This window comes from Bufo bufo, chromosome 3 (assembly GCF_905171765.1).
Source record: "Bufo bufo chromosome 3, aBufBuf1.1, whole genome shotgun sequence".
In the NCBI taxonomy this organism is placed as follows: Eukaryota; Metazoa; Chordata; class Amphibia; order Anura; family Bufonidae; genus Bufo; species Bufo bufo.
The window spans coordinates 481,089,922-481,113,281 of NC_053391.1; the positions used below are offsets into that span (position 1 = coordinate 481,089,922).

Genomic DNA, 23,360 nt, shown 5'->3' on the forward strand with positions numbered 1-23,360 from the left:
GGTGGTGGCAGTCATTTAACATGTAGAGCTGACTGTAAGATAGAAATACTTGTAGTGACAGAAATATCAACATATAAAATCAACATATAATGCAATTGTATAATACTATTGTGGGGGCCCTGATAATAAAAATATTTAGTCCTCCTTCTGTGTGGGCCGTTTCTGAGTTCAGGCCCCTTGGCAGCCGCTTTCACTATAGCTACGCCTCTGCCCATAGGTTTTGCGCTTTCATTTTGTTTTAAATTCTTTACTATATCACAGAAAACTCACAGAAAAAAGTGTCCTAAACGGGTGAAAATTCTCCAAACCCAGACACTGTAGCGTGTCTATAACCGGGTGAGCAATTCCTCAGCATGCGGTCCGCAGACAACGGCAATCCCCAGCAAAAAATGCGTACAATGGAGGATGCCGGTGCGGACCGCATGCACCTCAAGAACATCTTGCACAAAATGATACATTGTGCAGATGAAAAAATATACATAGACAATTCACTGCAAAAAATGCACCAAAATGATACGCAACTGACAATACTAGCTAATTCCTCAGGCCGATGTTAAAAGCTGAGAACTTTGCCAATATCTTCCAGTCAGGAACATATCGGAGCCCCTCATGCACCACGTCACGGTGTCTCAGCACGCATGGGGTCCTACCACTAACCTGCCCGTGGTGTGTGAACAGGGTCTGAACAGTGCAATTAACTCACAGCCAGGCTCTCACATGCCTCCATAGTGGTATCACAAATGCATTGTGAGGTAAAATAAAGCTGTGAGCCGCACCCACAACAGACCATGTGACACAGGAGCTACCAGGTGCAAAAGAATGTTACCAACAAAATAAAGTGGCACATTCCATACACATAAAGACAAAAACTCACTGAAAAAAGTGGCCTAAACGGGTGAAAATTGCTCACCCGGTTATAGACACGCTACAGTGTCTGGGTTTGGAGCATTTTCATCCGTTTAGGCCACTTTTTTCAGTGAGTTTTTGTCCTTATGTGTATGGAATGTGCCACTTTATATTGTTGGTAACATTCTTTTGCACCTGGTAGCTCCTGTGTCACATGGTCTGTTGTGGGTGTGGCTTCTGTGTCACATGGTCTGTTGTGGGTGCGGCTCACAGCTTTATTTTACCTCACAATGCATTTGTGATACCACTATGGAGGCATGTGAGAGCCTGGCTGTGAGTTAATTGCACTGTTCAGACCCTGTTCACACACCACGGGCAGGTTAGTGGTAGGACCCCATGCGTGCTGAGACACCGTGACGTGGTGCATGAGGGGCTCCGTTATGTTCCTGACTGGAAGATATTGGCAAAGTTCTCAGCTTTTAACATCGGCCTGAGGAATTAGCTAGTATTGTCAGTTGCGTATCATTTTGCTATATCACAGAAAAGGCAAAGATATTTTGCTGTAAACTCTCTTGCTGTGAATGGTTAAAAATTAGTAACTTCCTTTTGTAGAACAAAGTGTCGACAACAGTGGAAACTGTCCAACTAACTTGACAACATTTTATATCAAAATTAGCTTTTTTCCCTTGGTTGTAAAACTTTTAGGTTTCTGTGTAAGTTGTCAGTTATTGCTCTATTATGTGTGTGTGTGTGTATATATATATATATATATATATATATATATATATATATATATATATATATATACACACACACACACATATACACTCCTTTTTTTATTGGAGCAGGATTGGCGGTTAGTAGTATTCCTTATGCTGCCCATATGCTGGTAAATATTTTCAGAGAATAGCACACACTGTAAGCCAGCCTCCATAAACGTGGTGTGAAAAGCTGGGGTCATTCCCACAATGGCATCTTCCCAAACCATTAACAGTAATTTGCTGATAAGACCTCCGGTCCATCTCTGCTATTATGCATGCTAAGCATTATACAGAAACATCTAGAGGGAAAAAACCTGAAGGATCCATCTGCTCATTTCTGCTACACTGCGCTGATGTAAGATTACGCTAATCTGGTTGCTTGTCAGGACAGGTTAGTGAAAGCAGGCGAATGGCTAAGATTTAGAGTAAACTAGTCATACAGGAAATCATAAGCTGCTGCCATGCTTGCCATGTTGAGTATAACAGAGCAGCATGATGATAAGCTTCCTCAACCTGTAAAACATAACAGATTGCTAGATTAATGCACAGTTTTTAGAAATTTAGCAAGACACTGCTGGCAATCAATGGATTTACAAAAAAGACACATTTTGAACAAAAATAAAGTGTAGTCTTGTTAGCATGTGCAGTCACACCTTTACATAATAGCCACTAGCAAAACATCATTTATATGCTATGCAGCGCTACATTATCAGGTTTATCAATATTGGCATTTAGGAATTATTGGGGTGCATTTCAAACCACTGCCTTGGGTCCTTGGCCATTGCTAGAGCTTTTCCCACTCCTGACCTGAGACCCCAGAGCAGCAGAGCCTAAATTCCAAGTAAGAAAAGTAAATAGGGTTGTGTCGCGACCTAACAGTCGTGAGAAATCCAGCCGGGTTGGATATTCTGTCACTGTCAGGTCATGAAATCTTGTGGGTCACAACATGACACTATGCACATTAATTACTGATGATTTAGTATTTGGTCACGCACAGTGTGTCACAGCCAAAGTCTCTGTGTAGCCCCAGCTTAAAACTTAAAACTTCAAGATATCCCCCTTGAAGCACCCCAAATTAAAATACAGAAATACTTTGTATACTCATAATTGATAATCTACAGAGGTCCCTTGCTGATGTCCTCTGATGGTCTCTGCAGTGTTACAGGTGTTTTCCGAGATTTTAATACTGATTATGTATCCTCTGGATATGTCATCAGTATCTGATCGCTGGGGGCTACACACCCGGGTCCCCCGCTGATCAGCTGTTTGAGAAGGCAGCGGCACTCGCAGTAGTGCTGGGGCCTTCTCTCAGCTTTCCCGAGGCCAGTGACGACACGTTCATCTGTCACGTGGCCTAGGCGCAGCTCAGCCCCATTCACTTGAATAGACTGAGCACAATACCAAGCACAGCCGCTGTACAAACAGCTGAACGACGGGGATCCTGGATAAGTCATCAGTATTAAAATCTCGGAAAATCCTTTTAAGATTCTATTATATTCATATTTTGGACATAATGATGTTGCAGCACAGAAAACCCTTAATGGCTTTGTTACCCCCATAAGAACTCACACTCTACCCATAGGACACGGTATAAGTATCTGATTGGCTCGAGTCCCAAATGTTGGGAAATGCCAATCACAAGAATGAGGTGCCCGATTGCGTGGAGTGAGAAGAGCAGTGGTTATGTCGGTCTCCATTTAACTCTATGGGACGGCCTGAGATACCAGAGGGCTGTACTCACCTTTCCTTTGTCAGTCCACTAAAGTTGAATGGAGCTGTATGACTGCCACTCTGAGGTCTCCCAACGAACAGATACTTATGCCCTATACAGTGGATTGGAGATAAGTTCTTATGGTGGGACAATCCCTGGTAAAAGCTCTACATCATCTCTGACCTGTTTTTATCTCACCTCACTGTGCAGTTTCCCTTTGTTAAAGGGATTGTCTTACTTCAGCAAGTGGCATTTATCATGTAGAGAAAGTTAATACAAGCCACTTACTAATGTTTTGTGATTGTCCATATTGCCTCCATTGCTGGCTGTATTAATTTTTCCATCACGCTATACCAGGGCTTGACAAATCCCAGGTCGCCATGGCGATCAGGAATTTTGTCCTGGCGCCTGGATATTTGCCCCTGCTTGATAATAGGCCCAGCACACCAGCAGCCGGGCGCAGTAGCACTTTAAGTTTAGAGTAGATGCGGCGTCATGCAGGAGTCCGCGTCTACTAGGCCCGCCCCTCACGCTTCCCGCCCCAGACTACAGTGAAGAGGACCGCTACTGACTCAGGCTCCTCATCGCTGCGGCGCATCTCCTTTTCAGAACTGTGGCGAGTGGCGGTACGATAGGGGGCGGTCTCCCCCCATCATTGGTGGGCCGTGCGCCCTCCCCCCTATCATTGGTGGCAGCGGCAGTTCCGATCGGAGTCCCAGCAGTGTATTGCTGGGGCTCCGATCGGTTTCCATAGCAGCCAGGACGCTACTGAAGTCCTGGCTGCCATGGTCAGTTACTCTGCAGCATTATACTTACATGCGCCACCCGGCGCTCCTTCTTCTTAGCGCCGGGCGGCCACAGCGCATGTAAGTATAATGCTGCAGAGTAACTGACCATGGCAGACAGGACTTCAGTAGCGTCCTGGCTGCCATGGTAACCGATCGGAACTACCGCTGCCACCAATGATGGGGGGAAGGGGGAGGGCGCACTGCCCACCAATGATTTTAGTACAGGGGAGGGGGGGCTCCTATCTTTTTAGCTGGCTCCTAACTTTTTTAGCTGGCTCCTAGATTCCAAGTAAATTTGTCAAGCCCTGCGCTATACACTGTTCGTTTCCATGGTTATGATCACCCTGCAATTCATCAGCGATGGTCGTGCTTGTATACTATAGGAAAAGTTGCCGGCCTCTGTGGTGGCTGGGACCATGGGAGTTCACATAGGCTGTTGTTTTTTCCTATAGTGTGCAAGCACGACCACCAGTGATGGATTGCAGGGTGGTCATAACCATGGAAACGAGCAGTGTATAATGTGATGGAAAAATAAATCAAGCCAGCAATGGAGGCAATATGGACAATCACAATACATTAGTAAGTGCCTTGTATTAACTTTCTCTACAAAATAAATGCTACTTGCTGATGTGAGACAAACCCTTTAAGACCATTTTTAAAAGCATGTTGTTAGGCTATGTTCACATCTGCATTGGAGACTCCATTAGAAGTCTGTCGGATTTTCCATCAGTAATGTTGGATTAGCTAGGGCAGCACAGCATCCAGTGCTGTTTTGTCTGGTAAAAGATGGACATCTCAACAGAAACCCTATGAACTACATTATAGTCATTGAGGTCTATCTGGCACAATTGGTGTATATTTTTGGATCTGGAACAGCCGTCATTTCCATTGTTATGCTCCTATAACAGAGCCGTCATTTCCATTGTTATGCTCCTATAACAGAGCCGTCATTTCCATTGTTATGCTCCTATAACAGAGCCGTCATTTCCATTGTTATGCTCCTATAACAGAGCCGTCATTTCCATTGTTATGCTCCTATAACAGAGCAGAACTATGGAATTCAAAACATAATGTGAACTTACCCTCAAGTGATTGAAATTTATCGGGTTTTATAAATATGGCACAGTTTTCAGGACCCTCTTACTCCAGTTTTATAGCTTTTTGATAAACCTGCTCCTCTGTATTTACAGTGTCCGTTCATTGGCTTTTTTTTTTCTCTTTTACATTGTAGGTTGAACATCCCATCACAGAATGTATTACTGGCCTGGACCTTGTAGAAGAAATGATCCGTGTTGCAAAGGGCTATTCTCTGAGGCATAAACAGGCTGATATCCCCATAAATGGCTGGGCAGTTGAATGTCGCGTCTACGCGGAGGTAAAAAGAATGCCTGTAATGCTTTCTATTTAAATGAGGAATAACTAAAAGTCAAAGAGAAGGATTTACATTCAGAAAGTGTGAGAATTACTGTGAGAATTTTCTTTTGCACTAGTTATTAAATGAAAATATTGCTCTTATCAAATGGAAATAGAGTCTGGTATCATAGTAACTTATTTTTGAACGATTTTTAACATGTCATGGTATCAAACGTTTTTATTGGGGGGGTCTGAGTGCTGAGACCCACACGATCGGTAGAAGACGAGAGAAGAGAGAAGCACTCTCATAGCACGCGCCCTCTCCTCACTGCAGAGGTCGGAATTGAGATGGGTCCATAGACTTCTATAAGAGACTGTATCCTGCAGAGAGGAGAGAGCGAAATATGCAAGCTCTTCTCTCTCCTTGTTCTAGCGATTGGTAGGGGTCTCAGCTCTCAGACCCCTACTGATCTATGATACACAGTTGAAAACTCATGCCTTTCATTTTTTTGTGAAGTTAGTTTGCTATGTTTGTGTGTATAATTACAGCATTAAGTGACACTAATGGCGGTTCTGGCCGGCAAGTAAGTTTGTCACGTAACTCGCCCAGTGATATCACTAGGAGGTGGGCATAACTGCAGGGCCCTGGAGACGAGAAGAAGGCGGGCATTGTCTGGCTGCTAGTGAAAGCAGCCAGCATTCAGAAATTCCCATCCTAGTGGACCACAGACTTCAGGAACAAGGAGCTGATGAGCACAGGGAGCGCACGCCCATTCGCTGACAGCAGCATTATTTAGATCTCCATTGCAGGTGCTACTGATCAGATGTAGACGCTGATGGCACCTCTTCTACTTGCTGGAGTGATGCGCCTCGTGCAGTCGCCATGACCATAATCAGCCTGGGAAACACGGTCCGTGTGTCTGCTGGATCTCCAAGGCTCAACCATAGCTCAGATGAACTAAAGTGACTGTATCAGTGTTTTATGATGCAGTCCGTTTAGGGAAGCCGTGGTTGGACCAGGAAATCCGCCAGACACGCAGACTGTGTTTCCTGGGTTGATCACAGTCGTGTACTTGAACCCTTACTCTGCCCAATCAATATATCGATCCTCATGAATAAAAGCTAATGCAGTTGGTACAGGGGTAGACTGGCCATAGACCCTACAGGGAAATGTCCCAGTTGGCTGATGCCCAAGCCCTTATCCTAGTACATAGTGATCTGATGCTCTCAGCATTAATTAATGCTAGGCGCATCAGTTACTTATATACCTAGCCGGCGGTGGAAAGTGCCCTCCTGCATTTAATTGCATCACCGTCCTGAGGAGCAGAGGTGGCAATTTTATATGCTGGACTGTGGTATTTAGTCCAGTTGGGGTAGTATTTGCTGCTGCACTACAGTATTGCTGGCCCTGTCTACTTATGTTGGCCCTGACTTCTGTCAATTTGGACCCGCCTACAACATTGGACCGCTTTTAGGTTTTTTTCCAGGGTCTCTTTGAATTCGCAGTCCACCCCTGAGCTGGCCACTGGATCTGATCAACTTCTGACATCCCTTTTGTAAGTTGAAGTGAAATGAGCATTGGGATTAGTTGTTTTGGGCAATGCTTCCATTTTTGGTTTGCAGTAGTCTGTCTTGATAAGATGCAGTAGTTTATCCTCTGATCATGATTAGTGGTTTTATGTTTTTTTGTTTTTTCCATTTTATGTTTACTGTACCTCTTTTTAATCGTTCTAGAGGTATTAAGCTGTTAAATGGTCTAAAGTGATGTTTTAGTTAAAAGTAAACATCTTTGCATTGTACATGTGTTTTCTATATCAAAGTGTTTTAGAGTTATCCACTTACTTGTCCCCCCATGTTCCTTCTTTGATATTACTGTTGCCCTTGGTTGGGTCTATCTGACAATTCAGTAAGATGGTTATGTATGCACAGTTGGTTTTCAATCTCCTGCTCTATATCCCAGAACGGAGTTGTATTTTTGCCTTCATTATATTTATTGGAATTAATTATTTTGTATGTTCATTTTAATAACTCTATTGGCTACCGGTAGTAGTGCTCTTAACATATGCGTTCTGATTGTGTTTTTTTTTATTTAACTTTACTGTTTTAGGATCCATATAAATCTTTTGGCCTCCCCTCCATTGGTCGTCTTTCTCAGTACGGTGAGCCACACCATTTGCCAGGGGTATGTTAATATATTGCAATTTAACAATATTTATTGCTATTTTGATAAAACAATATGGCTGTGAGGCTGGAATAATTAGCATGACAGCATAAGTACTAACTTACAGGCTTTACAGGGGACAAAGCACTTTTGTAAGTTGAACGTTTTTTGAGTGGTTTGTTCATCAATGTTCTGCTGCATAAAAAGAACAAAAAGATCTCCCTTTTCTGTGCAATAAAAGTAAAATTGGTGTAACTGTGACCCTGTGTTTTGTTTGGAGACTGACAGGGGCAATACGTCTGTGTGTAAGATTACTCAGACTGATTACTTACATGTAACAGGGGGGGAATTCAAAATTTTAAGATGTTATGGGATATGTGATTTATTTCACTTCTTAAAATTGTTTTTCCCATATTCTTTCTAATGGGACCTGACCCTTTCCTGGCTCAGAGACTCCATGCTGTGTTCAAAGCCTGTGAGTAGAACAAAAATTGCAAGGATTTAACAGGCATTATGTCTTGCTAAATATTAGAAGAGAAAACATAAATTAGAGGTTGTGCTTAAGCATCACTTGTGAACGTCAAGCAAGAGATTCATTGAATTAGAATGTACGTTAATTATTCAGGATTTTTTTCCCTCTAATTTTTTTCTACGTTTTAATAGCTAACAAGATGTCAAACATTTTGCCCTTGCAAGTTTCTGCAATTTGCAGTTTTCAAACGTGAGACCTGTTGAAAGTGCAAGTGATAATGGACAAAACCGTACCCCCTACGGACAATGTCCCACCAAATCTTTCTTCAATTAATGCTGCAGCAGGAGTTTTGTGTAATAACATTTGTACTTGCAAGCTATCTAGAGAAAAGGAAAACAATTACAATGCCTTAAATATTCCATGTACTGCTGTTATGTGCTTATATGAATGTAGCATGTCAGCTAAATGGACCAAGGGATAGATAAAGTGATTGGGTGCAGGGGAGTGCACACTAAGCTTTGTCTATCATTATTGCTGGGAGCAATCAAATTGATGCCAGCAGGACAGTAGACGCGTTGACAGCTGTAATTATGTATCTCCATGGTGATCACTTTTGGCCTGTCATGGAGGCCCACTTGTCCCCTCCCTTGCAAGCATTTAATCAGATTGGGCTGTCACTTGTCAGGTAGACATGGCGGGCTGGGAGTTGTGTTTTAAGGGAGAGGTGAATTAAAAATTAAGGGTGGGAGATGCCTGCAAGCTTCACGAGGTATGTTACAGTCCAGGCAAAATACACTTTAATAATGCCAGAGGCTTCAGCACTGTGGTAAGGACATCACGCCTATTGCTTGATGATGCTTTGTGAAAATGAGAGCAGATATTCTTAGTCAGCAGCATCTTTGGCGTCTAAGTGTTGAATTAATTGCAAGTAAGATAATTATGTTTTCACAGGGTTCCTCCTTTAGACAGAGTTTTCAATTAACCATGGTGTTTTAATGATTTAATAAAATATATGGTTACTCCTAAATGCACACATGCTCACCCTATAAAACTGCTATGCCTAAGAACTGGGATTTGCAGAAGTAAATTGTCGATAAATACAGTGGTGTTTCAAAGTTTGTGAACCCTTTAAAACTTTCTATATTTCTGAAAAATTTGACCTAAAACACATCACAAATCTTAAAAGTAGATGAAGATGGGGGCGTGGCCAAGCTGCCGAGGGAGATGGACGCATAAACCAGAGCTCCCGCTCCTACACTGCGACTACCACAGCAAAAGCCCTTCAAAGTGGTCTTATTCAATAAAATAGAACGTCTGCCAGACACTGGTGAAGACCCTCATGATGACGAGGGGTAAAAGAGCGCCTAAAGCGCAAGAAAAGCTGGAATTTTTCTTCAGCAAAGACCGGAGCCAAGATGGCGCCGACGGGGAGACCTCCTCCATGGCCCCGGACACGAGCAGCACTGGAGGTGTCAAGATACCATCCCCAAGACAAGCGGAGGAGAGGGAGAAGATACCCCGGAGCTCAGAGAAAGTTGCAGCCTCCATGGCATCGACATCTCCCTCCCCCCGTTCATCCTCTCAGGTTAGTCGGCCTAGCTCAGGCGCAGGATCCCCGCTTGTAGTAAACGCCACTCAGGCCTCACCGTCGGCCAGTCCAGAGAAGCGGAGGCCACGGGTCCAAGAGCCTGGTTACCCCTGCCACAATATAACAGACACTGAGGAGATAGACTCTCCTTACACAGCTGAGGAGTTACAATCCTTCCCCACCAACGACTTACCCGCTTCCAGCAGCTTAATGAAGCAAATGCTGTTAGCATTCAATAGTTCCATGACCGCACATATGTCGAATATAATATCGCCATTGCAAGCCACAGTCACGGATCTGGGTAATAGAACGCAACATGTGGAAGAAAAAATGGGGGAGTTTGCCGCTTCACACAACAACCTGATCGACGATCATGAAGCACTTGCTGCTGAAGTATCATATCTTAAGGCTAAAGTTGCGGATCTTGAAGACAGATCCCGCAGAAACAACCTTAAACTACGGGGGATCCCAGAGAGTGTTGCCCCAGCGGATCTGTCCGATTATATAAAGTGCCTATTGAAATTGCTGATACCCTCTTGCTCGGATCGCGACCTGATTGATAGAGCACATAGGGTTGCCAAGCCTAAACATCTTTCAGAAGGTACCCCCAGAGATGTCCTTGCTAGGATCCATTTTTACCACATAAAAGAAAGTGCACTAGCGAATGCTAGAAAGAAAAACTGCTTGCCGGATCCTTACCAATCAGTTCAGCTCTTTGCGGACTTATCAGCAGCCATCTTGCAGCTCCGTCGCACGCTTTTCCCCATAACGTCCGCTTTGCGGGCTCACTCTATAGCATACCGCTGGGGATTTCCAGTCAAGCTGTTAATCCGGAAGGACGATTCCGTTATGGTGGTCAAATCTGTGGAAGAAGGGAAGAAATTGCTATCCACATGGAACATCCAGACGGATCCTTCTCATGATTTGCCACCTCGAAGCAAGATCTCGACAGAAGAGGAATGGCAGTTGGTGGAGGGCAGGCGCAAGAAGAAAAACCGTTGAAGGACTTGCCGTTATACTGCTTCTGAAGTTGTAGGAGTGGATGAGTATTCACTTCCCCATATTGGCTGACTATGTTTTCCCCCAACATATTTGAGAGGCGACTACACCTGCCTCTAACCTATCAGCCCGATTGCCCGAGTTCAAGGGCGTCTCTGGTTCAGATAGCCTTGTTATTCTTATGTTTAGTGTTTTCCTTTTCTTTTTCTTTTACCTCCCCAGGGTTTCCATGCTTGAGTAGAGATAAGCTAGAAGGTGATAAATGTCATGCATGTGTGGTAGTGAGAGGAGGTTCCTCTCTCCTGAAATATTCATATAGGCTCTTAACAGTGCAATACTTCCATTACAATGGTACTTAAATTAGGTTCCCTTAATGTTAGAGGCCTAAATAGCCCATTTAAGCGCCGCATGTTATGGAAAGAGGCCCTTGATCTTAAATGTGACATCTTCTGTGCGCAAGAAACGCACATACTAGAGAAAGATGCCCACAGGCTCAAGCACAATAGCTTCCCAGTGATCATACAAGCACATGATACGAAAAAGAAGAGGGGGGTCCTCCTAGCCTTTAAAAACACGGTAGCTCATACAGAAGTCTCCACTACTTTAGACCAAAGAGGTAGATATATCATTCATATCTGCTACCTAAATAATGTACTATACACAGTGGTGGGCTTATATGCCCCAAACAAGAAACAGTACAGGTTCCTACAAAAACTACTCAATAAAGTAAAATCAATGCAGAAAGGTAGGGTCATTATATGTGGGGACTTTAACACTGTTCCTGACCTTTCCCTTGATACCACTACCTCCAATAGGAGTGTCTCTGCAAACCTCGCCCAATTATTGCTACACAACTCCCTCTATGACATATGGCGTATTCTGCATGCCTCAGAAAGGGACTATACATATTTCTCGCCCTCCCACCGTTCTTATTCTCGCATAGACCTGATCCTAGTAGATGGTAGATCCATTGGCCAGATACAAAAATCGGATATCGGGTTACTTACGTGGTCTGACCACGCAACAATTACTGTGGAAATTAAGGAGCAGTTTCAATATCCCCCTAGTCAGCTTTGGAGAGCGAATGATTTCATTCTAACACATTCCCAATACACAAAGGAGATCACTAAAGAACTGGAGGAGTATTTCCTATTTAATTCAGCCTCTGTTTCTCACCCCTCAATGGTATGGCTCGCGCATAAAGCGTACATAAGAGGAGTCTTGATAAAACTAGGCCACATTGACAAAAAGCAGAGGGAGAAAACCCAGAGGGATCTAATTTCCCAAATAGAACAGTTAGAAAAAGCTATACATCACACACTTTGAGGTCTCTCAGACTTAAGTTAAAGGGACTCTGTCACCACTTTCTAACCCCCCCTTTTAAAAGTATTGTTATCTCCATGGCGCCCCTGTGATTACAAAGGTGTTGTTAGAAGATAAATTCGCCGTCTCCTTTTGATAAAAAGAGCTTTTATCTAACCTGTCAATCTTCTTGATAAGCTGCCCAGGGCGTTTCTGTTGGTCTCAAGCTGCCGCCCGCCGCCGCCGCTGTTGGTGCCCAGCTCCTCCCCTGATGCTTTCAGCGCCGCCTGAATGTAATGAAATACGCCTCCGGCTCTCGCTCAGTGCCCCCTCCTCCTTTTCAAAGATCCCGCGCGTGCGCACAGGCCTGTGCCTGATGCGCCCGTGCGGACATTTACAATCAGCCTCATTGAGCGAAGTGCGCGTGCGCGCACTTCGCTCAACCTCCTCATCAGACGAGCACTGCAGCCGGCTGGCTGCAGTGCTCGTCTGATGAGGAGGTTGAGCGAAGTGCGCGCATGCGCACTTCGCTCAATGAGGCTGATTGTAAATGTCCGCACGGGCGCATCAGGCACAGGCCTGTGCGCACGCGCGGGATCTTTGAAAAGGAGGAGGGGGCACTGAGCGAGAGCCGGAGGCGTATTTCATTACATTCAGGCGGCGCTGAAAGCATCAGGGGAGGAGCTGGGCACCAACAGCGGCGGCGGCGGGCGGCAGCTTGAGACCAACAGATACGCCCTGGGCACCTTATCAAGAAGATTGACAGGTTAGATAAAAGCTCTTTTTATCAAAAGGAGACGGCGAATTTATCTTCTAACAACACCTTTGTAATCACAGGGGCGCCATGGAGATAACAATACTTTTAAAAGGGGGGGTTAGAAAGTGGTGACAGAGTCCCTTTAAGGGAACTCTTATTACACTCCTATGAACATGCCCTGAAGAAAACTAAAGCCAGGTATTATTCACAAGCTAACAAGGCAGGAAGACTACTCGCAAATAGGATAAAAGCAAGAGCTTCTAAATCCCGCATAGCCTATTTATGGAACTCCGCTAAATCCCAAAAAATATATGACCCTAAACATATTGTCAATCGGTTTATGGAATTTTACTCCCACCTCTATAATTTGGATCAGGACCCCCTTGTCATCCATCCTTCTCCCACTGACATAGATAAATTTCTGGATTCTCTATCCCTACCCACTCTCGCCACGGAGAGCATAAACTCTCTCACCTCTCCCATAACCGCAGAAGAAATCCTCCGCATAATTCGCCATCTCCCGAGCCATAAAAGCCCAGGACCTGACGGCCTATCTAACATGTATTACAAATTGTATGCCCCAACGCTAATTCCCCACCTTCAGGCTTCCCTGTCTCGTGCTGTGGCAGATGGAAGGATGCCAAAAGAAATGTTAGAAGCAATCATAGTGACTTTGCCGAAACCGGGAAAAGACCCGGATATCCCACAAAATTTCCGCCCAATATCACTCTTAAATGTGGATCTCAAAATATATGTGAAATTGATCGCGAATAGGCTAGCCCCTATTATTCCGACCTTAATTAACCCAGACCAGGTGGGCTTTGTGCAAAAATGGCAAATCACTGACAACTCGAGGAGAGTCCTAAATTTAATAGATTACGCGAATAGGTCCGCTAAACCAGCGCTTTTCATTACCCTGGATGCCGAGAAGGCATTCGACCGGGTCAATTGGTCGTTTGTCTTCTCGGTACTCGAGAAAATGGGTTTCCCATGCCAGATGATGAGAGCCATCAAGGCACTATATAAGGATCCCTCAGCAAGGGTCTTAGCTAATGGTACCCTATCGGATTCTTTCGCTCTGTCTAACGGCACGAGACAGGGATGTCCTCTTTCCCCACTTATTTTTATTTTATCCATAGAACCTTTAGCCCAGGCTATACGGAGGGCCCTAGAGATAACGGGCATTCAAATTGGCGGATAGACAACACCGTATCTCATTGTATGCGGACGACATCATACTTACACTTACTAACCCTGATATGTCATTATCGTCGGCGATGAATATAATACGGGAGTTTGGTGCCTTGTCATACTATAAGATTAATGAGACTAAGTCACAAGTCCTCCCACTGGGCATACCTACAGACGAGCTAATTCGCCTACAGAAAAAGTTTCCCCTAGACTGGAGATCAGATGACATTTTATATTTAGGAATCCATCTTTGCTCCACCCCTCATAACCTTTATAAAGCTAACTTCTCCCATTTAATACCAACACTTCAATCAGAACTTAACAATATAGCGAAAACAGAGCTATCGTGGATCGGGCGAATAGCTGCGTTCCAACAACACATCCTCCCAAAAATGCTATATCTGTTTCAGACTATCCCCATCCCTATGCCAGACTCCTTCTTTAAGCTATCCAATAAAATGCTCAATAATTTTGTATGGCAAAAAGGCCCACCAAGAATAGCTAGGGGCATAATGAATAGACAGAAGAAGAAAGGTGGTCTTAGTCTACCGAACATCTTTGACTATTATATAGCCTCCAGAATCAACCAATTAAAGGCGTGGTGGATGGGTGACGAGTCCATAAACTGGGTCCATATAGAACAGTCCCAAGCTCCTTCACACAACCTTAAGGCCTTATTATTAGCATACATCAGTAAGAAATCGCCTATCCCGACTCATTCATTTTTCGTCTCATCATCACTAGTCATGTGAAAATTATATGTAGCCAAAGTGGCAAGCAATCAGGTGTCATTCTCACACTTGGCCCCAATAGATTATTTATCTCTGCTAACTCCCGATCTGCAATTGGCAGCATGGAAAGAGAGGGGAATACTTTCTGTGGGTGAGTTGTTGATAAACTCACAGATCAAACCTTTTGCGGACTTACAAAAGTCTTACGGTATTCCGAGTGGAGAAATTTTTAAGTATCTGAGAATCAAACATATCCTAAATGTTACTCCTATGACAATTGGAAATGGGGTTTTACAACTGTTGAAGCATTGGAACCTTCCCAACTCACATCCTCTTCAGGAATCAAAGCTATCTACTCCCTTCTAGGAAACAAACTTTCCTTCATCAAAACAGCTCCATTCATAGCCTGGGAGAAAGAACTAGGTCAATCCTACACTCTCACCCAATGGTCTACTGCCATTGGAGTCGCCATGTCCCACCTGCACTGTGCTACCCATTTAGAATCATACATGAAAACGGTGTTGAGATGGTACTTTACTCCTCTCAGACTTAGGCTAATTTACCCGGGGGTCTCCCATACCTGCTGGAGGGGATGCGGCGGAAAGGGGTCCTTGCTTCATATCCTTTGGGATTGCCCTAATCTTAAAGAATTATGGTCCCAAATCTTCCAAACTGTTTCTTTTTTGACTAAAGCCCCAATTTTGCCTGATCCTGCTCTCGCCCTGTTATTCTTAAAGTTAAACGAGATCCCCAAAGAGGCAAGAGTGATAAGCTTACACATTTTTCTAGCTACAAAATTACGCATAGTGACCTACTGGAAAAGTAAGAGAATACCGTCCATTTCTGAAATATTAGAATCAGTGGCCACTACTTCGGTATATGAAAAAATGATGGCATATAGGGACGCTAGGATACATAAGTATGAGATAGAATGGGCAAAATGGGAGACTATACAGGCTCGATCTGGAAAGCCATCCTTATCCCCGTTCTATTCCATAATATATGGGGTACTCATGTAGGTCGAACCATCCTCATGTGGGTCAAATCACCCGTACTTAGGCTCTCTCGCAATGACTGGTGCAATGTAATGTGATTTATATTCAATTGCTATGATGTGTCTTACGAATATCCTCACTCTACTCAGTTACCCTAACCCCTTTCTCCCCCCCCCCCCCCCTCTATTCGTCCCCTACCCTCCTTTATTCCTTGTTTATGTATTATTTGATTTATGATGTAAAACAGAAATGTATGGCAAAATATTTGCTTCTGTTATGCTTTTTCCTGAATAATAAAAAAAACCTTGACAAGTAAAAGTAGATGAAGATAACTGAATCAAGCAAATGAGTCAAAATGATCCAAAATCTTGTGTCTGTGAATGCAAAAGTTTACCTTTTAGGATTGGTAGATAATCTGAATGTGAATTTAATCAGGTGTTTTCAATCATTGGGATGACAGATGTGAGTGGGTGACCTTTCTTACTTAAAGAACAGAGATCGATAAAAGTCTGATCTTCACAACACATGCTTGTTAATTATATTGTGGCACTGACCAAGGATTATTTGGAAGACCTCAGAAGAAGAGTTGTTGATGCTCATCAAGCTGGAAAAGGTTACAAAACCATCTCTAAAGAGTTTGAACACCACAAGGCCACAGTCAGGCAGATTAGGGATCATTTACTAACCAGATATACGTCTATATTAGGCGTATTTCTGGCGCAGATTGAGGCACAAAGGTTGTTTGCGCCACAATCTGTGACTTTTCCCCCGCTTACACCAGGTCTAAGAAAGTGGGCGTGGCGAGAAAGGACAGGACAGCAGGTCCATCTAATTAATCATTTTCTATGCCTGTTTTAGGCATAGAAAATGGTCTAAATATATGCCAGCAAGGGAGCTGCATAGATTTAGAAGCGGCGGTGGATCTAACTTGCAGTTTTTATGGCAGTTTTAGATGCATTTTTTTAAGCTAAAGCTAGGAGAATGTGTGTTATTTTATTTATTTTTTTACCATTAAGCGTGCGCACACAGGTTTTTGTCATAGTTTTTTTATGCCGTTTTTTGAGTCAAAGCCAAAAGTGGATCCAGCAGGAAAGATAGAAGTACATTTATTGACAACAAAATAACGCACCAAGGAGGAATGGATTGAAACTTTATATGTGTGAATGCAATGAAGATGTATGTAAGGGATTACAGTATTAGAGCAAAAGGATAAGATTATTGAGGAAAACTGTACAATTGAAAGGAGGCCCTAGTACCCTGTTGGGCTGCCTCTAGCCTCGATGCAACATGAGATAAGACTTGGCATGGAGTCATAGAGGTTTCATATGGTCATTTCATATGGTCAGATGTATTCGAGTCTGTAGATCCTGCACACTCATGGGTTTCTGAAGCTACTATGGGTTTCTGAAGCTAAGAAATACTTAATTGGCTATAAATCTGGGGACCGGGCAGGCCAAAAAAGTGGTGTAATCTGCCAGAGACTTAACTGGGAAAACCTTGCTGTGTGTGAGTGAGCATTAACCTGCTGAAAAATGCCAGTTGGAAGCCCTGCCATGAAATTCAACAAATGTTACTGAGCTATTAGTGTCCCTCGTATTACTACTAGGGGTGAATGAATGTCATAAGTGATGGCTCCCCAGATCTTCAGTTGGGGCAATGTGTTGCTCCACAGCGAAGGCAGGATAGAAGTGATCCAGGGAGTTATTCTGATTGTAGTCGGGAAGGAATTTTTTTCCCCGAAAGTGAGGAAAATTGGCTTCTACCTCATGTTTTTTTTTTGGATCAACTTGCAGGATAACAGGCTGAAGTGGATTGATAAATGTCTTTTTTTCAGCCTTTATAAACTGTTACTATGTATCAACTATGGGCCTCCATACTCGAACCCCACTGTCGTGGGATCCCAAATAGAACTTTAAAGGGAACCGGTCACCAGTTTTATGGTGTCCTAACGAAGGGCAACATAAATAAGTGACTGATTCTCTTAGCAAAATGCTGGGTCACTTTCTTTAATTGACCCAGTCAATCTGCCAACATCTTGTATTGAAAAGCTCCAGCTGATACTGATGAGTCCTGAATATTCATGAGCTCCTGACTCTCCCCGCCTACCTGCTGCTGATTGACAGTTATTTTCCATATGAATCAGCAGCAGGTGGGCAGGGGAGTGGCTATAGCTCTGAATTAAATATACGCTGGACTCAAATCAGCTCATTAGCATGCGGCATCTTTGTGTGTATATTATGAGGTAACCATCTGTCACACCAGTAAGTGAAAACATCTAAGGTACTTTTTAGTAGTTAATGATTGTATATAATTAGTTAGATTATAATCAAATATCCACATGACAGGTTCCCTTTAATTCATCGCTAAAGACAATATGGTTCCAGTCGGTAGCAGTCTAGGTTTCTCATTCACGACATCACTGCAATCAAAGGTGACTGTGGTTGACTGTCAAAGGCAGGATACGTAATGAGCGCCGTGACACCAAATTTACTTCTGAGTGCCTGGATATGGTCTGGTGAAAGGTGGGTGTGTTATGAAGGTCCCACTTTTGTCTGAATTGTGGACAGTGAAACTGTGTGAACTGCTCGTGCTTGCTGGTGGATTAAAGGATCCTCTCTACTGGTGGTCTGTCTGGGCCGTCTGGAGCCTATCCGCCATGTGTCTGTGCCCTCATGTAACCACTGCTCCCAGCATCTCCCAACATCCAGGTCAGAACAACCTAGTTGCCATGCACTTCTCTCAGTCTAATGATGCGCCCCCTCTCAAAGTCAACTGGGCAAAATGTCTTCAAGTGCATCGTAGTGGCATGTCTAGCAGTCAGCAATCTCTCACCAAGAGGTACACTACCCCAAAATAGCCTCTGCAAGCCTTTTTATAGGGAAGTGGGGGAAGCACTTTTACGTCCTTTTGTGGTGAGACCCAGTGTCTATTCAGGCCACACCTATGACATAACTGCTTGACAAGTTTTGCAGCAATCCAACTTTTCTATCTGGGTACATTATACACTGCTCAAAAAAATAAAAGGAACACAAAAATAACACATCCTAGATCTGAATTTATTAAATATTGTTCTGAAATACTTTGTTCTTTACATAGTTGAACGTGCTGACAACAAAATCACACAAAAATAAAAAAATGGAAATCAAATTTTTCAACCCATGGAGGTCTGGATTTGGAGTCACACTCAAAATTAAAGTGGAAAAACACACTACAGGCTGATCCAACTTTGATATAATGTCCTTAAAACAAGGCAAAATGAGGCTCAGTAGTGTGTGTGGCCTCCACGTGCCTGTATGACCTCCCTACAACGCCTGTGCATGCTCCTGATAAGGTGGAAGACGGTCTCCTGAGGGATCTCCTCCCAGACCTGGACTAAAGCATCTGCCAACTCCTGGACAGTCTGTGGTGCAACGTGACGTTGGTGGATAGAGCGAGACATGATGTCCCAGATGTGCTCAATTGGATTCAGGTCTGGGGAACGGGCGGGCCAGTCCATAGCATCAATGCCTTCGTCTTGCAGGAACTGCTGACATACTCCAGCCACATGAGGTCTAGCATTGTCTTGCATTAGGAGGAACCCAGGGCCAACCGCACCAGCATATGGTCTCACAAGGGGTCTGAGGATCTCATCTTGGTACCTAATGGCAGTCAGGCTACCTCTGGCGGGCACATGGAGGGCTGTGCGGCCCTCCAAAGAAATGCCACCCCACACCATTACTGACCCAATGCCAAACCGGTCATGCTGGAGGATGTTGCAGGCAGCAGAACGTTCTCCACGGCATCTCCAGACTCTGTCACGTCTGTCACATGTGCTCAATGTGAACCTGCTTTCATCTGTGAAGAGCACAGGGCTCCAGTGGCGAATTTGCCAATCTTGGTGTTCTCTGGCAAATGCCAAACGTCCTGCACGGTGTTGGGCTGTAAGCACAACCCCCACCTGTGGACGTCGGGCCCTCATATCACCCTCATGGAGTCTTTTTCTGACCGTTTGAGCAGACAAATGCACATTTGTGGCCTGCTGGAGGTCATTTTGCAGGGCACTGGCAGTGCTCCTCCTGTTCTTCCTTTCACAAAGGCGGAGGTAGCGGTCCTGCTGCTGGGTTGTTGCCCTCCTACGGCCTCCTCCCCGTCTCCTGATGTACTGGCCTGTCTCCTGGTAGCGCCTCCATGCTCTGGACACTACGCTGACAGACACAGCAAACCTTCTTGCCACAGCTCGCATTGATGTGCCATCCTGGATAAGCTGCACTACCTGAGCCACTTGTGTGGGTTGTAGACTCCGTCTCATGCTACCACTAGAGTGAAAGCACCGCCAGCATTCAAAAGTGACCAAAACATCAGCCAGGAAGCATAGGAACTGAGAAGTGTTCTGTTGTCACCACCTGCAGAACCACTCCTTTATTGGGGGTGTCTTGCTAATTGCCTATAATTTCCACCTGTTGTCTATCCCATTTGCACAACAGCATGTGAAATTGATTGTCACTCAGTGTTGCTTCCTAAGTGGACAGTTTGATTTCACAGAAGTGTAATTGACTTGGAGTTACATTGTGTTGTTTAAGTGTTCCCTTTATTTTTTTGAGCAGTGTGTATATATTTTTTTATACACTATGGGGGTATTTTATCAAACAGAAATATGCCTTAATTAAGCATATTTCTGGCATAGATTGTGGCACAAAGGTCCTTTGTGCCGCAATCTGTGACTTCTCTCTGCTCACGCCAGGTCTAAAAAAAAGTGGGTGTGGCATGGGTGGGGAAAGGGACAGGCCAGCAGGCCCATCTCATTTACCATTTTCTACACCTGTTTTAGGCGCAGAAAATGGTCTAAATGTAAGACGTGGGAGAGGATCCGCCGAAGTGTTTCTGTAAACTACGGAATCTGAACCATAAATATTGTTTTGTTTGGCTGTTAACCCTTGCTTTGTAACTGGAAAAAAATTATTAAAATGGAAAAACTGCCAAAAAAGTGAAATTTTGAAATTGTATCTCTATTTTCCATTAATTCTTGTGGAACACCTAAAGGGTTAACGACGTTTGTAAAATCAGTTTTGAATACCTTAAGGGGTGTAGTTTCTAGAATGGGGTCATTTTTGGGAGGTTTCTATTATGTAAGCCTCACAAAGTGACTTCAGACCTGAACTGGACCTTTTAAAAAGTGGGTTTTTGAAAATTTCAGAAACATTTCAAGATTTACTTCTAAACTTCTAAGCCTTGTAACATCCCCAAAAAATAAAATGTCAATCCCAAAATGATCCAAACATGAAGTAGACATATGGGGAATGTAAACTAATAACTATTTTTGTAGGTATTACTATGTATTATAGAAGTAGAGAAATTGAAACCTGGAAATTTGCAAATTTTTCAAAAATTATGGTAAATTTGGTATTTTTTTTATAAATAAAAATGATTTTTCTTTACTCCATTTTACCAGTGTCATGAAGTACAATATGTGACGAAAAAACTGTCTCAGAATGGCCTGGATAAGTCAAAGCGTTTTAAAGTTATCACCACATAAAGTGACACTGGTCAGATTTGCAAAAAATGGCCTGGTCCTTAAGGTGAAAATGAGCCCGGTCCTTAAGGAGTTAAAAGGGGTCTTTCAGTTATTTTAAGTAATCCCCTGCCATTCTGTTCATTTTGAGGCGCCCTGCTGAGTACAGGGATCCTAGCAGTCAGACTCTCATCAAACAAATACACTGCGTGCAGAATTATTAGGCAAATGAGTATTTTGACCACATCATCCTCTTTATGCATGTTGTCTTACTCCAAGCTGTATAGGCTCAAAAGCCTACTACCAATTAAGCATATTAGGTGATGTGCATCTCTGTAATGAGAAGGGGTGTGGTCTAATGACATCAATACCCTATATTAGGTGTGCATAATTATTAGGCAACTTCCTTTCCTTTGGCAAAATGGGTCAAAAGAAGGACTTGACAGGCTCAGAAAAGTCTAAAATAGTGAGATATCTTGCAGAGGGATGCAGCACTCTTAAAATTGCAAAGCTTCTGAAGCGTGATCATCGAACAATCAAGCGTTTCATTCAAAATAGTCAACAGGGTCGCAAGAAGCGTGTGGAAAAACCAAGGCGCAAAATAACTGCCCATGAACTGAGAAAAGTCAAGCGTGCAGCTGCAAAGATGCCACTTGCCACCAGTTTGGCATTATTTCAGAGCTGCAACATCACTGGAGTGCCCAAAAGCACAAGGTGTGCAATACTCAGAGACATGGCCAAGGTAAGAAAGGCTGAAAGACGACCACCACTGAACAAGACACACAAGCTGAAACATCAAGACTGGGCCAAGAAATATCTCAAGACTGATTTTTCTAAGGTTTTATGGACTGATGAAATGAGAGTGAGTCTTGATGGGCCAGATGGATGGGCCCGTGGCTGGATTGGTAAAGTGCAGAGAGCTCCAGTTCGACTCAGACGCCAGCAAGGTGGAGGTGAAGTACTAGTTTGGGCTGGTATCATCAAAGATGAGCTTGTGGGGCCTTTTCGGGTTGAGGATGGAGTCAAGCTCAACTCCCAGTTTCTGGAAGACACCTTCTTCAAGCAGTGGTACAGGAAGAAGTCTGCATCCTTCAAGAAAAACATGATTTTCATGCAGGACAATGCTCCATCACACGCGTCCAAGTACTCCACAGCGTGGCTGGCAAGAAAGGGTATAAAAGAAGAAAATCTAATGACATGGCCTCCTTGTTCACCTGATCTGAACCCCATTGAGAACCTGTGGTCCATCATCAAATGTGAGATTTACAAGGAGGGAAAACAGTACACCTCTCTGAACAGTGTCTGGGAGGCTGTGGTTGCTGCTGCACGCAATGTTGATGGTGAAAAGATCAAAACACTGACAGAATCCATGGATGGCAGGCTTTTGAGTGTCCTTGCAAAGAAAGGTGGCTATATTGGTCACTGATTTGTTTTTGTTTTGTTTTTGAATGTCAGAAATGTATATTTGTGAATGTTGAGATGTTATATTGGTTTCACTGGTAAAAATAAATAATTGAAATGGGTATATATTTGTTTTTTGTTAAGTTGCCTAATAACTATGCACAGTAATAGTCACCTGCACACACAGATATCCCCCTAAAATAGCTAAAACTAAAAACAAACTAAAAACTACTTCCAAAAATATTCAGCTTTGATATTAATGAGTTTTTTGGGTTCATTGAGAATATGGTTGTTGTTCAATAATAAAATTAATCCTCAAAAATACAACTTGCCTAATAATTCTGCACTCCCTGTATTGTTCTATAACCTCTATAACATACGGAAGAATTTTACAACCCTGGTCCAGAAAGAGAATCTTGTCGTCTGCATATAGGCTTATTTTGTCGCTCACTCCTGTGACCCCAAAGCCCTCTATGCGCCTATCAAGACGAATCCGGCAAGCCAGCGGTTCTATAAAGAGAGCGAAGAGGAGAGGAGACAGGGGACAACCCTGTCTCATCCCTCTCAGCATCATAACAGGAGAAGCACCAATACCATTAATATTAATATATGCGACCGGTTGTTGATATAGCATTTGAGTCATTTCCAAAAAAAAATTCCCCAAAACCAAAAGAAGACATTGTAGCCCACAAAAAAGACCACTCCATCCTGTCAAACGCCTTTGCGGCGTCTAATGACAGGACGGAGTGGTCCACACTGCCCCCTACCGACAGATTCAAATAGACCCTATATATACTCGTATGTATTTGTCGACCC

The 23,360-nt window shown here is 43.5% G+C and overlaps 1 protein-coding gene across 1 annotated transcript in view; it reads left to right on the forward strand.

Annotated features, from left to right (window-relative positions):
* PCCA (propionyl-CoA carboxylase subunit alpha) overlaps positions 1 to 23,360 on the forward strand; it is a 557,269-nt gene that overhangs the window by 222,989 nt on the left and 310,920 nt on the right. Inside the window, exons 13-14 of the mRNA XM_040425257.1 lie at positions 5,338 to 5,481; positions 7,567 to 7,641. Coding sequence (XP_040281191.1) covers positions 5,338 to 5,481; positions 7,567 to 7,641 — 219 coding nt within the window. The remainder of the gene's footprint in view (positions 1 to 5,337; positions 5,482 to 7,566; positions 7,642 to 23,360) is intronic.